The sequence below is a fragment of the Phacochoerus africanus genome, chromosome 14, assembly GCF_016906955.1.
Source record: "Phacochoerus africanus isolate WHEZ1 chromosome 14, ROS_Pafr_v1, whole genome shotgun sequence".
Classification (NCBI taxonomy): Eukaryota; Metazoa; Chordata; class Mammalia; order Artiodactyla; family Suidae; genus Phacochoerus; species Phacochoerus africanus.
The window spans coordinates 37240713-37257823 of NC_062557.1; the positions used below are offsets into that span (position 1 = coordinate 37240713).

Sequence of the window (17111 nt, forward strand, 5' to 3'; positions counted from 1 at the left end):
TGGCTGTGGTGTAGGCCGGCAGCTATAGCTCTGATTCAACCCTAGCCCAGGAACTTCCATGTGCTACAAGTGCAGCTGTAAAGACATTAAAATTTTTTAAAATTTCACTTTCTAGAAAAATTCATCACAGCAAAATGAATGGGTTAAGGATTCGACATTGCTGTAAGCTGTGGTGTAGGTCGCAGACGCATCTTGGATCTGGTGTTGCTGTGGCTCTGGTGTAGGCCAGCAGCAACAGCTCCAATTCAAACCCTAGCCTGGATATCTTCATATGCTGTGGGTGCAGCCCTTAAAAAAAAAAAAAAGAGCCACCAACAAAAATCCAGCAACATCAGCAACAGTTCACTGATTTATTAGCTGAACAAACATATCCATATAATCAATGAAAACTGTACGATATATAAAATAATTTAAGAAATGTTGGGAATTAGCAGCACCATCCGTTATTGAAATAGCAATAAAAACTTCACATATTTTTGCAAACACGAGAAGAGGATAACTACTTTTAAGACCTACTAATGCCACTGAATAGCTAGGATGATTGAGAAGGGCATTTTTAGCAAACACGCCTCCTTCTACTTCAAAGATCTGGTGAGCAAATCTGATAATTAATGTTTTATTTTTTATTTTATTCTTTGATACTTAATGTTTTAGGAAAAATGCTACTGAATGAAATACGAGATACTGCATAGTATTTTAATTAGGACAGGAAGTCTAACATCCAGCTATTGTTGCATGGCTCAACACTTCTGCTTCTATGAAAAATTTAGTTCTTAATTATGAAATTAGAAATAAAAATAATTTTTAAAAGACCACTAGTTGTCTCTAAGAAACATTAAGCGGAACACAGGTCACTATGAAAATACATCACTTTTCCAGTTTGCGTAATAATTTACTTTAAAAAGTTGTGTAGCTTTCAACACAAGTGACTTATACAAATTTCTTAATAACCATTTTTAAAAGTTTAAATGTATTTCTAAAATCTAATAGAGTCTTCTGATTTTTTTTGTTTAAACCTTTAGCCCTGTTGTTACATTTACCATGTATCAGAGTAAGAGACTGAGTTTGTGTGAAGGATACAAATTTACACACATTTTACAGTAACTTATACCCTAAAATCTACAAAATTCACATTTATAATACAAGCAAGTACAAGGCTAGGATAAAACAGAATTCCAAAAAGTCAAACTGTTTACTATTTTTTATTCTGCCCCCTTAAAAAAAGTTCAACTTCGGCACCAAATTCAAAAAGCCCTCTTAGAAGTCTGGAAAAAAGTTTTCCAGACATATTTCAGCAAACACAAACAGTTTTTCTGTGCTGGTGAAGTAAAGGATTTCCAATTTTCTTCTGGCCCCTAAGTCTGCGCCGCATGGTAAGTTTAACAGAGTTCTTTCGCTGTGAGGTTGTGGGGAGGCTGGCAGGCTGAGCACCACTGTTTCGACTTAAGCCATTTCTTCTATGCTTCTTCATAAGAGGACCAGAGTTGGATTCTTCTAATGTCCTTTTGAAATTTGCTGGAGGGGTTCTTTCAACTTCTTGGGCTTTCATTTGACCTGGGGTCGACATTTTTAAATTTTTTTGGTCCATGACACTGTTTGTTGAATTGGTAGGCACAAGACCAACTGACAGGCTATTATTCAAAGAATCGTGTATCCTTAGAGTCAGGGCTTTAGTGCAATTTTCTTCAAGTGGCTCTGGATCTTTTGAGGATATGACTGCAGGCTGGATATTCCCTCGAGCCATCTCAGTGGGGACTTCTAAATAATTCTCTGAGAAGGCACTGCTACGGACAAGGGCAGAAATATGGTCCTTAGAGTTCAGCCGTGGCCACGGGTCCTCCTCCAGAGACTGGAAAACAACAGGGTAAAACAGGTAAGAAATAACTTATCCTACAATTAATTCAGCTTAACCACAGGGAGATAAAGGGACTTCATTAGAGTAAGTGACACATTTATTTGGGGGATTTCTTTCCTATGTTTTAATTTCTAAATATTTAATAGTGTGGAAAATCCATCTCCTGAACACTAGCTGCTGTTCTGTGATTTGAGAAAACTGGACATATGGGGGGAACATACTAACTATGGTGGGGGCAACTTTCAAAGATATAAGTGAAAGTCATGTGGAAACTTTCCAGCATTTTTTTTTTTTTTTTTTTTTTTTTTTGCTTTTTAGGGCCACACCCATGGCATATAGAGGTTCCCAGGCTAGGGGTCGAATTGGAGCTGTAGCCACCAGCCTACACCACAGCCACAGCAACTTCGGATCTGAGCCATGTTTGAGACCTACACCATAGTTCATGGCAACACTGGATCCCCGACCTGCTGAGCAAGGCCAGGGATCGAACTTGCATCCTCATGGATTCAGTTGGATTCATTACTGCTGTGCCACAATGACAACTTCGAGTATTGTTGTTTAAAAGCTTCGCAGGTGGTTCAGATATGCACCGCTCCTCTAGATGTAGTGCCCCAGATCTAAATATATTCAGAATGTCCTCCTATCTACAGACAGATAAGAACATTCTTTTTTTTTTTTTTTTTTGTCTTTTTAGGACCGCACCTGCGGCATATGGAGGTTCCCAGGCTAGGGGTCGAATCAGAGCTGTAGCCACAGGCCTACGCCAGAGCCACAGCAATGCGGGATCTGAGCCACGTCTGCGACCTACGCCACAGCTCACAGCAACGGCAGATCCTTAACCCACTGAGCAAGGCCAGGGATCGAACCCACAACCTCATGGTTCCTAGTCAGATTTGTTTCTGCTGTGCCATGAAGGGAACTCCCCAGATAAGAGTATTCTTTTAAAATAGATATCTTCCACTATAATATTTAATAAAATCATTGTTTTAATACTTTCTCAAAGACCAAGCTTAAGCCTCAATACTGTGTCTTCCCCAAATACATAACATTTCTCTCATTTTCTCTCTCAATCAAATCAAATTTATGAAAATATTAGCATATTCTTAAAAGCCCAAGTAAACTGTTTTTTAGAATGGTAAATGAAGGCATATTATCTGGTTGGCCTCTGGTACAAAATTAAAAAGTGGCCTAATAAATAAAATAATAATATTTCCTTTAATGTTTCTGGAATCAAAAAAAAGAAAAAAGAAATTGAAGCAATCTAAAACATTTCAATCTAACCATTCACATGAACATGTTTTACCAAAAAAAATAAACAGACTTTAGGTCCAATGAGACTGGAAATAAGAAACCCTGAAGTTCCTAATTTGGTTCTGCCCCAAATAGAATACTGCTGCTGCTACTACTGCTACTACTTTTTTTTTTCTCTCTCTTAAATTAAGAATATACTCTTTCTTTTGGGGGTCATAGGTTCATTTGTATTTCACACAGTTTATTGAAAGCCCAATTCTCCTTATCTGTTTTCAGACATTGGGCAGCAACCCTATTTCAAAGTACCAGTGTGGAGAAAGGATAGCAGGACAGTCTCTGTTCAAAAATATCAACAACCTGTCTGTGAATTTATCACCTCTGCATTAGGTCGATTCCAATGCCTACTTCCTACTACCCTGATCACAAACGTTCTGACTGATCCTAGAAAATTATATCTAGTCATAAGCAACTGCTGCTAAAAGTTCATCTTGTTTGAATACAGAAAAAGCATCTGTAACTAGACCAGGCAGCAGATAAGTTTTTTAGAAGGCTTCAGACTATCAAATCACTAATTTAGGCACAAGAAAAAAGGTACTGATCAAGTTATTTATAAGAACAGAACATATTGCCCTAGTTTGTATAACAAGGTTAGAAACTGGATAGAATTGATTTACAAAAGAAAAACAATGCGGGAGTTCCCATTGTGGCTCAGCTACAGTAACTTACATTTCTAAGCCCTCTTATGAGTCCAGAATGTTCATGATTTTGCGAGATTACACCCTAAAAATACACACTTTAAAAGGTTCACTACTTCAGAGATCAACTTTCTTGAAAGCCCCATATAGTTTACAATCCAACAGTAAACAACTAATCACTAATTGTGCCTAGAATACAACTGAAACTAAGTGTTGATTTTCTGAAAGAAGTCTCTTCCTCACTACTCCTTCCTATAGCTCTTGGCTTATTTTAAAAAACAGCTAAATTTAGTTTTGCCCTAAAAAAAAAAAGATGGAGAAAGAAATGCGTGCCATAGTAACATATCACTTAAACAGAAGTATCTCTACTCTATCTGTCCCAAAACAAAGATCTGACTACGGTTTAAGCTTATGATTCAAACAGAAGTTGAAATGTCTATAGATAAATAAGCTAGTTACAGATGCCTAGTCTGAACATGCGTTAAGTCTTAAAAACCACTCAAAATCAACAAAAATATCGTTATATTTATCTGGATGTTATTAAACACGGTATTATTATAATAATGAAATAAATCAGAGATACCTGTGAGTAGCCATGGTTAAGTGAATTAAGACAAACAAAATAATCTTTTGAGCAGAAATTTGCCTTTACTTACTTGTTAGGCTAGAGCCAACAATACTAGTTATTCTAAATGGCTCTAAATATTTTTTTCATATTTAGATTGGAACAAATGGTTAACGAATAACCATGTCTACATATTAGTGCATGCATAAATCTCCTAATCTTTACTTTGGTGTAATTATCAGATCATTATTTCTCAGAATTTTAAAATACGTTTTTTGGGGTTTATTGGCCATGCCCATAGCATATGGATTGAGCCACTGCAGTGACAATGCTGGGTCCTTAACACACTGTGCCACAAGAGAACTCCTAAAATATGTTTTAAAAATAATTTCTGGAGTTCCCGATGTGGCGCAGCAGAAACAACTCTGATTGGTATCCATGGGGATGCAGGTTCTATCCCTGGCCTCACTCAGTGGGTTGGGGATATGGGGTTTCAGTGAGCTGTGGTGTAGGTCGCAGAACCAGCCTGGCTCTGGCGTTGCTGTGGCTGTGGAGTAGGCCAGCAACTGTAACTCCGATTTGACCCCTAGCCTGAGAACCTCCATATGCTGCAGGTGCGGCCCTAAAAAGAAAAAAAAAAGAAGAAAACTACTTTGAGGTAATACTAAGCTGAGAAATTCTGTCTGTTATAACTCAAACAGTATAGAACTATATACCTTGACCGGTGGTGTAGAACATGGGGAAGGAGTCATCACGCAGGTTTCTTGACTATTGTAGGAAGGACTATCGGTCAGGTTCAGATAGAGCTCGTCTTCACTGGCGAAGTTTCCCTTACTGTCCACTCCCGGAGATATGCAGATCACTATGGCACTAGTGTTATCTGCTCGAAGCATTCGCTGCCTCCAGCGGCCTAGTGCTCGATTCACAAGCATTTTGGCACAAGATTGTCCATGCTCACCCTGTAATTAAAAGAAGGAAGATAACTCAGACTTCATTGCCACTACATCTGGAGCAAAAAATTAGGTGTTCAACATGGCCTATATAATCAAATTTGCAAAATTTCAAACAAAATCCACAGTCTCCATAACTACATTAACATAGTAACTGCTCTAAATTTTAAAAAATAGTAAAATAAGGCCTTATCCTGTGGTTAAATTTCGCCTTTATTTTTATCTTTTTGGTAGCAAGAAATTTGGTTTACATCTTAAACTTAATGAGGAAAAGTTATACAGAAGTTACCTAAAAGTAGAAGTAAGCCTAAAGTAATTATAAACAATTCACAAATGAAATAATCACATACTGCAAAAAAAAAAAAAAACCTCATTGCAAAGGGATAATTTCCTCCACAAATAAGAGCTTTCTGCCAAAGACAATCCTAGCATAAAAACTGTCAAACAATATGAACAAAATTCAGAGATAAGGAAATAAAAATGGCCCTTCAATATATATAAATGGTTAATGTCACTCATATGAAGAAAACCAATACAATAAGTGGTTATAGTAGGGATCAGGTACATACCAACAGAAACAGTTAAAAAAAAAAAAAAAGAAAGAAACAAAAAAGCTTAAGTGATCTTGTGTTATACAAATAAATGTAGCTTGGGGTAAAATGTATAGCATCCACACATGGATTTAATAATTGCTAAGTTTCAAAGAACAGAAATGAAAATTATGTGCTCCAGAAAACAAAGCTTCATAACTTTAAAAGTACTGAATGATGAAGAGAAGTGGAAATGTTTGACAAAGAAAGATGTCATGAACTGTAAGTGGGAAAAAATTTAATTAATGTTAATTTATGTAATGCGATAAAAATGTATTAATTTATTAGAAGTGTAAAATATTAAACTACTATATTATAATGTATGCTCTATCATAAATAATGTACTATAGTACTACAAGCACTTTATTAAAAATTATATAGTGCATATATATCATTTAATTGTCAGCTATATCCCTGAAGTTTATATATTCAAACTGGATATATAACTGGGTTTTGTCCCTTTCCTTGGGAAACAGGGAATCTTTTTGTTTTTGTTTTTTTTTGCCATTTCCTGGGCCACTCCCAAGGCATGTGGAGGTTCCCAGGCTATGGGCCTAATTGGAGTTGTAGCCACCGGACTACGCCACAGCCACAGCAACGCGGGATCTGAGCCACGTGTGCGACCCACATCAGAGCTCACAGCAACGCTGGATCCTTAACCCACTGAGCAAGGCCAGGGATCGAACCCGCAACCTCACGGTTCCTAGTCGGATTCATTAACCACTGAGCCATGATGGGAACTCATGGGAATCATTTTTATTTGGGGTTGTCTGATCTTGGTCATGTTACAGTACTCCAACACATTGATGATGATGGCAAACTGCAAAACTCCTCTCAGCTACTTTAAAATCTTAATATTAAGCCATTCTGGCATTCTGAAGAAAAGTATCACTTTGCATTTTTTTTGGTCTTTTTGTCTTTTTAGGGCCACACCTGCAGCATATGGAGGTTCCCAGGCTAGGGGTCAAATCAGGGCTGTAGCTGCCAGCCACAGCCACACAGGATCGGAGCCACCTCTGCAACCAATAGCACAGCTCATGGCAACACCAAATCCTTAACCCACCGAGCAAGGCCAGGGATTGAACTCGCATCCTCATGAAAACTAGCTGGATTCATTAACCACTGAACCATGATGGGAACTCCTTACAATGTTTTTTAAAAATGCTTTTTCTTCTTTACTTTTCTCTTTTATTTTGGCTGTGCCCACGGCATAAAGAAGTTCCTGGGCCAGGGATCATTCCATGCCACAGCTGTAACCAGAACCAGATCCTTTAACTGCTGAGCCATGAGGAAACTTCTCCCCCTCCCCCCGTTTTTTTCATTTTAGGATGGTACCTGCAGCTTATGAGCCATGACGGGAACTCCCACCGTGCTTCTTCTTGACAACAGCTTCTAGCCACCAGTAAGAAATTTGAGTGTCAGCATATTTTCCCTCCTTAAAAACCCTAGTTGTGGAGTTCTCGTCGTGGCGCAGTGCTTAACGAATCCGACTAGGAACCATGAGGTTGCGGGTTCGGTCCCTGCCCTTGCTCAGTGGGTTAACGATCCGGCGTTGCCGTGAGCTGTGGTGTAGGTTGCAGACGCGGCTCAGATCCTGCGTTGCTGTGGCTCTGGCGTAGGCTGGGGGCTACAGCTCCGATTCGACCCCTAGCCTGGGAACCTCCATATGCCGAGGAAGTGGCCCAAAGAAATAGCAAAAAGACAAAAAAAAACAAAAACAAAAACAAACAAAAAAAAACCCTAGTTGTGTTAGTTCTACCACTGACATATTTCTTTTTTGCTTGTGTGTGTGGTATGTTCTGTTTATTTGTTTTACCATTACTGCCTTAGGTCAAGCTGGCACAAATTTTCATTTGGAACATAACAGCAGCTTCCAAAGAGGAAGCCTAATAGATCCATTAGTAAAAATCAAATCAGATACACTGGCAATGAGAATCAATACGTGAAGAGAGGTGGAAACAGTCCTTATAAATAGGATTCCATTCATCAACATTTACTATCTCTCAGGATTCTTCACGAATCACTGCTGATACCCATTTTCTTTTTTTTTTCTTTTGTCTTTTGTTGTTGTTGTTATTGTTGTTGTTGTTGCTATTTCTTGGGCCGCTCCCGCGGCATATGGAGGTTCCCAGGCTAGGGGTTGAATCGGAGCTGTAGCCGCCGGCCTACGCCAGAGCCACAGCAACGAGGGATCTGAGCCGCGTCTGCAACCTACACCACAGCTCACGGCAACGCCGGATCGTTAACCCACTGAGCAAGGGCAGGGATCGAACCCGCAACCTCATGGTTCCTAGTCGGATTCGTTAACCACTGCGCCACGACGGGAACTCCCCATTTTCTTTCATTGCCAGCTCTGCATGAGTTTTATTAAAGGGCTAAGTGGTTTTCCTACACCTCTTAATAAGTAGAATCCTCAGGAGTTCCCACTGCGGTGAAACGGGATTGGTGGCATCTTGGAACACTGGGACCGAGGTTTGAGCATCGGCCTGTCACGTGGGTTAAGGATTCAGCATCACCACTGCTGCGGCTTAGGTCACAACTGTGGCTGGATCTGATGCCTGGGCCAGGAACTCCATATGCCATGGCGTGGCCGAAAACAGAAAAAAAAATAATTAAAAAACCCCAGAATCCTCGTATATTATTATTTACCCTCTATTTTACATTCCACCCTGCAATGGGTGTGCTTTCTAAAATGCAGCTTTTCAGTAACTCTACTCCGGACCATAATGACCTAACTTCATGACAGATCATTTAAAACCATTTTGCCTCCTGTCTTCCACTCACATCAAGTTACTTGTGAAAACCGAATTTTGTTTTGTTTTTTTTGTTTGTTTGTTTTTAGGGCTGCACTTGCGGCATATGGTAGTTCCCCGGCTAGAGGTCAAATCAGAGCTATGGCTGCGGGCCTACACCACAGCCACAGCAACTCGGGACCCATACTGTGTCTGGGACCTATACCACAGCTCACGGCAACGCCAGATCCCCGACCCACTGAGTGAGGCCAGGGATTGAACTTGCATGCTCATGGATATTAGTCGGATTTGTTTCCGCTGTGCCACGACAGGGAACTCCATGAAACTGACTAAGTTTTGTGTCTCTTCTCTTTGACTTACACATTCTATTCCTTTGCCTGGAAAGCTTTGCTCTCCTTTCTTGATCTCTTTACCTGGCAAATTCAGCCCCACCTTTAAGACTTGCTCAAATACCACTCTTGTCCATGACATTTCCCTATGGAGTCTTGCCAAGTTTCCTATTTTCTCCCTCTCAGTTCTGATAACACTTGTTCTAAGTATTGTTGTATGATGCTTCCTTCACTAGTCATCCTAAAAACATAGGTGTTTATGAATAGGCTTTCCCAACACACTACTCACTAGCTTTCGGCCTCATCATTCCACTCTGTCATAGTAAAGAATTCTAAACAGTCTATTTTATTTAGTCTTTCTTTCACATCTAACATCACTGATCGAATGCATCTTACTAGCCTCAATTTCGTAAAACTGAATAGACATGACTCCTTTTTTTTTTTTTGTCTTTTTGCTATTTCTTTGGGCCGCTCCCGCGGCATATGGAGGTTCCCAGGCTAGGGGTCTAATCGGAGCTGCAGCCACCGGCCTATGCCAGAGCCACAGCAACGCGGGATCCAAGCCGCATCTGCAACCTACACCACAGCTCACGGCAACACCAGATCTTGGACCCACTGAGCAAGGGCAGGGACCGAACCCGCAACCTCATGGTTCCTAGTCGGATTCGTTAACCACTGCGCCACGATGGGAACTCCTGAATAGACATGACTCTTAAACAACTCACAGTCAAATGGTATTGACAGCTATCTATATATCCTATTTGTAATAATATGATGGATGCTAAGCAAGGACCACATCCTATTTACCTGTGCATTCTTTACACCTAGCACCTAATATGTTAGTTGAGAAAATGAATGGAGGCTATTTAATTTTTTTTAATTTTTTTGGTCTTTTTAGGGCCCCAGTGGAGGCACATGGAGGTTTCCAGGGGTCTAATGGGAGCTGTTGCTGCTGGTCTACGCCGGAGCCACAGCAACGTAGGATCCGAGCCATGTCTGTGACCTACACCACAGCTCACAGCAACACCGGATCCTTAACCCACTGAGCAAGGCCAGGGATCGAACCCGCAACCCCATGGTTCCTAGTCAGATTCGTTTCCACTGTGCCATAATGGGAATTAATGGAGGCTATTTAATACAAATTCTTTTATATTGCCTCCTTGTCATCCTAAAATAGAGCTCATCCTAGAAAAAAAATCATCTTTTCATAGCTCACCCCCTTGAGCCACTGATTCCAGTTACTTCCATGGCTCTGGACCTTCAGTCCTCCAGTATCCCTTATTTCTCTCATACTGTCAATCTTCCTCTTAAGACTATAAAAATACCTTTTTTTTTTTTTTTTTGCTTTTTAGGGCTGCACCTGCAGCATATGGAAGTTCCCAGGCTAGGGGTTGAATCAGAGCTACCAGCTGCCTGCCTACACCACAGCACAGCAACACGGGATACAAGCCACATCAGCAACCTACACCGAAGCACACAGCAACCCCAGATCCTTAATCCACTGACTGGGGCCAGGGGTCAAACCCATGTTCTCGTGGATACTAGTCACGTTCACTACCGATGAGCCACAACAGGAACTCCTAAAACTGCTTTTAAGACCCTCATTATCTTTTCAAGCTAACAATGGCACATTCCCTTGTCTTCTTCAATACCCACGACATCTATTTTCCTAGACTCCCCAAGCATTCTTTCATCATTTCCAATCTGCTGGCTAATGCCCTCACTTCACCTGAAACTCTTCATCCTCAAAGGTCACTAATAAAACATCCTGTCAAACCTAACACCCTGTCTGCATCTACCTGCCTCTACTTCTTTGTAGAACTTGACCTTGCTGACTACTACACCAAAACTTTCTCTCCTTGTTTTCAAAAACACTGTACTTTCCCAAATCTTCTTACTTTGCTCAGAATGAAGAGAAAATCAATTTTCAAGCAAGCCAGGAAGGAAAGATAAGGGTATTCTTATTAACCGTTTTTTCTGGGTTTGCAATTATCTAAATATAGGTGGCACAGAGTTACCATGTGACCCAGTAATTCCACTTCTAGGTAGACACCTGAGAGATCTGAAAACATGTCCACACAAAAACTCATATATGAATGTTAACAGCCCTGTCATTCAAAATAGCCAAAAAGTGCAAACAACTCAAATATCCATCAACTGATGAATGGATGAATATTATATGTCCATCATTGGAAAATATTCAACCATAAAAAGGAATAACTAATATAAGCAACATAAATGAACCTTGACCATGTTTTGCTTAAGTGAAAGCAGACAGACACAAAAGGTCACATACTGTATGGTCTCATTTATACAGCCAAAACATGCAAATACTCAGATATGAAAAAAAAAGAATTGGTACCAGAGTACCAGAATGACAGTGAATTTTGGCTTTTGTTTTTTGGAAGGTTGTTTTTGGCCATGCCTGCAGCAAGTGGAACGTTTCCAGGCCAGGGACTGAACCAGTACCACAACGGCAACCTGAGCAGTTGCAGTGACAATGCTAGATCCTTATCCCACTGCACCACAAAGGAACTCCATGCTAATGGTTATGGGGCTTGTTGGGGGGAGCAGTGATGAAATACTGGGGAATTAGTGGTGACATTATAACTTTGAGAATATCCTAAGAACCACTGAACTGAATACTTTAAAAAGGTAAATTTTGGTGCTCCCTGGTAGCCTAGTGGTTGAGGATCCACCATTGTCACTGCTATGACTCAGGTCACTGCTATGGCACGAGTTCAATCCTTGGCCCAGAACTTCTGCATGCTGTGGGCACGAACAAGAGAAATAAAAATAACAGGATTTCCCATTGTGGCTCTGTGGACTAAGAACCTGACACAGTGTCTGTGAGGATGCAGGTTTGATCCCTGGCCTCACTCAGTGGGTTAAGAATCTGGTGTTGCTGCAAGCTGCAGCATAGTCACAGATGTGGCTCGGATCCAGTGCTGCTGTGGTTGTGGTGTAGGCCTGCAGCTGCAGCTCTGATTCAAACCCTAGCACAGGAACTTCCATATGCCACAGGTGGGGCCTTAAAAAGGAAAAATAAAAGAAACTTTTAAAATTTAAAAACAAAATAAAAGGTATATCTCAATTTTTTAAAACAAGGATTGTTGAGAGTTCCATAGGCCAGTTAGTCAAGGGCTGTTAGCAGTTGTGTGTTTTGTTATCTAGTTTAATTTAACTATTCCCTGTCTCACTCCCCTAATGAGCTGCAGTCTACATTTTCCTTTCTTCTACAGCCAAGTAAAATGCAAAAATCTACTCAAGGTGAACATCCCTAGTTTATATTCAAGACCCACAACAAAAGTACTAGAACAGAAGTTCCCACTGTGGCACAGTGGGTTAAGAATCCAACTGGCTCAGGTCACTGAGGAGGCGAAGGTTCAATCTCTGGCCCAGCACAGCCTTGCCACAGCTATTGCTTGGATTTGATCCGTGGCCCAGGAATTTTCATATGCTGTGGGTGTGGCCTTTTAAAAAAAAAAAAGGACCGGCGCAATGTATAGATAATAATATTGAATTGAGTTACTTCTCACCATCAAGTATTTTTTCTCCTCTTGGTCCTGGCACATTGAGACAGCATCTTGAGGTGGAATCATATTCCAAAGTCCATCACTCCCCAAGATAATATACTTGTGCTTCTGGGGGTCAAGAGTGTGGACACTTGTGTCTGGTTCAGGTGACACCACAAACTCACCACTGAAGAAATCATAGCTCCACAAATCACCTGGGGAGCAGGAAGCAGAAAAAGCAACAATATTATTTGTTGTCTATCACATCAACAGAATAAAGGACATCCCCATGTTCATCTCATGTACAGAAAAGCAAGTGGTAACATTCAAAATCCATTTATGATTTTAAAAAAAATTATTAGCAAACTAGAAATTTTAAAAGGTTAACTCCCTTATAAAAGTATGCCTTTATCACCATTTATCTTCCAGTTCTATACACCAGCTATCCTTCTCAACACAGTAAGATAATAAATATAAATCATATATATGAATTGGAAAGGAGAAATTAAAAATATCATTCCTTGCAATTTTATTTTTACATGGGAAACCAAAAAATTAGACAACTTATCAGAATAGAAACACTCAGCAAAGTTGTTAAATACAAACCCAATATATAAGTCAGTTTTACTTATTTTTTTGTCTTTTTGCCTTTTTTAAGCCAGCTTTGTTTCTATACTATAACAAGAAACAGAAAATGTAATTTTTTTTTTTTTTTTGGTCTTTTTGACTTTTCTTCGGTCGCTCCTGTGGCACATGGAAGTTCCCGGGCCAGGGGTCCAAATCGGAACTGTAGCCACCAGCCTACGCCAGAGCCACAGCAATGCGGGATCCAAGCTGCATCTGTGACCCACACTGCAGCACACAGCAACACTGAATCCTTAACCCACCGAGCAAGGCCAGGGATTGAACCTGCAACCTCATGGTTCCTAGTCGGATTGGTTAACCACTGAGCCACGACGGAAACTCCAAATTTTTTTTTTTTAAGGGCTGCACCCAGGCTAGGGGTGGAATTGGAGTTGCAACAGCTGCTAGCCTACACTGCAGCTACAGAAATGCCAGATCCGAGCTGCATCCATGACCTACTCTACAGTTCATGGTAACACTGGATCCTTAAACCCACTACGCAGAGCCAGGAATCAAACCCGGGTCCTCATGGACACTAGTCGGGTTCATTACTGCCGAGCCAGAATGGGAACTCAGAAAATGTAAAATTTTAAGCAATTCCATTTACAACAGTGAACTAAATGTAAGGTACTAGGAAATCAATTTAAAAAAAGGTGTCCAAATCTTTCATGGTGTCCATTATACACCATATACAATCAGATTTCAAAACATTAAAAAGACTAAATAGGAGTTCCTGTTGTGGTGCAGCAGAAACAACTCTGACCAGTAACATGAGGTTGTGGGTTCAATCCCTGGCCTCGTTCAGTGGGTTAAGGATTCAGCGCTGTTGTCAGCTGTGGCATAGGTAACAGTCACGGCTTGGATCCTGTGTTGCTGTGGCTGTGGCGTAGGCTGGCAGCTGTAGCTCCGATCAGGCCTCTAACCAGGGGAACTTCCATATGCTGTGGGTGTGGCCCCCCCCAAAAAAGTGAATAAATGGAGAAATAAACCATAATCAAAGATAGAAGACTTATTATGAAGATGTTAATTCTCCCAAAAATAACTTATAATATCAATGTAATTGCAACCAAAATCCTAAAAAGACTTTAGAAGAATTTCACAAGCTGATTCTAAAATGTATAAGATCCTAAGATGTATAGGATCTGAGCCCCACCTGTGACCTATGCCACAGCTTGCAGCAACACCAGATCCTTAACCCACTGAGCAGGGCCAGGGATGAACTCTCAACCTCATGAATACTAGTCGGGTTCTTAACCAGCTGAGTTACATCAGGAATTCCCTCTCCCTTTTTAAATTTTTTTTACAGGCTGCACTTGAGGCATATGGAAGCTCCCGGGCCAGGGATCAAATTCGTACCACAACAGACACAATGCCAGATCCTTAGCCTATTGCACCCCAGCAGGAATTCCTTCCTAGTTATCCTCCTTCTTGACTAGCTCCGCATATGACAATGCCTAGACTTCTGCCTTTTAGATTAGATGTAAACCTCAAAATGTTTAATGGAATTTTTAGTTTACTCAGGGCATCCAAAAGATAAAGGAGTTCCCATTGTGGCTCAGTGGTAATAAACCCGACTAATATCCAGGAGGATGCAGGTTCGATCCTGGCCCTGCTCAGTACACCAAGGATTTGGCACTGCCATTAGCTGTGGTACAGGTTGCAGGTTTGACTTGGATTCCACGTTGCTGTGGTGTAGGCCAGCAACTGCAGCTCTGATTCAACCCCTAGCCTGGGAACTTCCATATGCTGCAGATGCAGCCTTAAAAAAAAAAGAAAACAGAAAAAGATAAATGAAACCGAAATAGAAAAAAAATTATAGAAACTACTGTTTTGTGATACATAAAATACAGTAATAAGTGGGACAACATAAACTCCTCTTTTGTTCCCCAAAACAGGAAGGAAGAGATAGAAAGGAGGAAACATTAATTTCTGCCTCTTTTGTTTGTTGTAAAATACTTTGGGGGATATCCTAAATTAAGAGTAAAAGGTTTTCAACAAGAGGATAAACTTTTTGCCATCTTTCAGTAAATCTGACTCTTGCTAAATAAGCTCTTTGCCCTCTCCCTTCCTTATTTATAGGAAGCGCTCTCTGAGAGAATCAGAGTTCATTCACTTCATCTACTTATTTATTTATTGTTGGCTGTGCCTTCAATATGCAGAAATTCCCCAGAGCAAGGGATGGAACCCACACTGCAGCAGCTTCCCAAGGCGCAGCAGTGACAATGTCGGATACTTAAGCCACCACACCACAAGGAAAATGTCTCTCATTCTCAGCCACAGCCTATAAAAATGTAGTATTTTCTCATGATATCTATTCCTTTTATTCTCACTTCTCTGTTCCATCTACCCTGGCCTTTCATCAGACTCTCTTCTATTCGCCTTTACTCCTCCTATCACAGTGCTGTTGACAAACCCAGTTCCTGTGCCTAGAACACATTTTCTTCCTCTATCAACTTCCAGTAATTCTTCACAACTCAGCTTAAATATCACTTCTCTGAAGTTCCTGATGTGGTGCAGGAGAAACGAATCTAACTAGGAACCATGAGGTTGCAGGATCAATCCCTGGCCTCGCTCAGTGGGTTAAGAGGATCTGGCATTGCTGTGGCTGTGGCGTAGGCTGGCGGCTATAGCTCCAATTAGACCCCTAGCCTGGGAACCTCCATATGCCATGGGAACAGCCCAAGAAATGGCAAAAAGACAAAAAAATAAATAAAAAAAAAATACTTTATAGGTATAATTTTTCACCTCTTTTTATGATCAGTTGATGAACGTCTTTTCCCTTAAGGATCTGTCACTCAGCACATATTGCACGCAAATATCTGTTCAACGAACGAATTGCAATATTCAAACGCAATTCCATTAGGCAGCCACTAGGAGGCAACTTTGCTACATGTGTACTTCAGTAATTGTGATCTTCACCAGTGCCTAGATGGTACCAATTTTCAAAAGCAACCTTCTCTCTTTCCCAAAAACTAGAAAAATAGCCATAAGACATAAGAATGGGAGTTCCCACTGTGGCTCAGTGGGCTGCAAACCTGACTAGTATCCGTGAGGATGTGGGTTCAATCCCTGGCCTCAGTGGGTTAAGGATCTGGAGCATTCATGAGCTGCAGTGTAGGTTGCAGATGTGGCTTGGATCTGATGTTGCTGTGGCTATGCTGTAGGCCAGTAGCAGCAGCTCCAATCTGACCTGGGAGCTTCCATGTGCTGTGGGTGTGGCCTTAAAAAAGAGAAAGCAAGCAAGAAAGCTAGAACTTAAGTATTTCCTACATTTTGTCCACAAGTGCCAGAACGAGGACTGGAAAAGTAATATAACAAAGTATTTCTTCCAGCTTAAATGTTCAACTCTAAAGAATATTACCTTTTGGAGTTCCCGTCATGGCTCAGTGGTTAACTAGAAACCATCAGGTTGCGGGTTTGATCCCTGGCCTTGCTCAGTGGGTTAAGGATCCAGCTTTGCCGTGAACTGTGGTGTAGGTCACAGACACAGCTCCGATCTGGTGTTGCTGTGGCTGTGGCGCAGGCTGGCGGCTACAGCTCTGATTACATCCCTAGCCTGGGAACCTCCATATGCCACGGATTCAGCTCTAAAAAGACAAAAAAAAAAAAACAACAACAACAAAACTGTTGTAGGACACTACTGAGAGCAATCATATTTTCTCTCCTGCAGGGAGTTTTTACTGTTCTTGTGGATCTTTCTCATCAACCGCTATTTTTTCTTATTTATTTTTAATTTTTTTGTCTTTTGAGGGCCGCACCTGTGGCATATGGAGGCTCCCAGGCTAGGGGTCCAATCAGAGGTGTTGCCACAGGCCTACACCACAGCTACAGCATCGCTAGATCTGAGCCGCATCTGCGACCTACACCAGAGCTTGTGGCAACACCAGATCCTTAACCCACTGAGCAATGCCAGGGATCGAACCCACAACCTCATGGTTCCTAGTCGGATTCATTTCTGCTGCACCATGACAGGAACCCCATTTC

The 17111-nt window shown here is 41.0% G+C and overlaps 1 protein-coding gene across 1 annotated transcript in view; it reads right to left on the reverse strand.

The window, feature by feature from the left end:
* Nucleotides 1-331: 331 nt before the first annotated feature.
* PPM1D (protein phosphatase, Mg2+/Mn2+ dependent 1D) overlaps nt 332-17111 on the reverse strand; it is a 48513-nt gene continuing 31733 nt past the window's right edge. The window contains exons 4-6 of the mRNA XM_047757856.1: nt 12528-12718; nt 5083-5325; nt 332-1849 (exon numbers count right to left, since the gene is read on the reverse strand). Coding sequence (XP_047613812.1) covers nt 1292-1849; nt 5083-5325; nt 12528-12718 — 992 coding nt within the window. The 3' untranslated portion in view covers nt 332-1291. The remainder of the gene's footprint in view (nt 1850-5082; nt 5326-12527; nt 12719-17111) is intronic.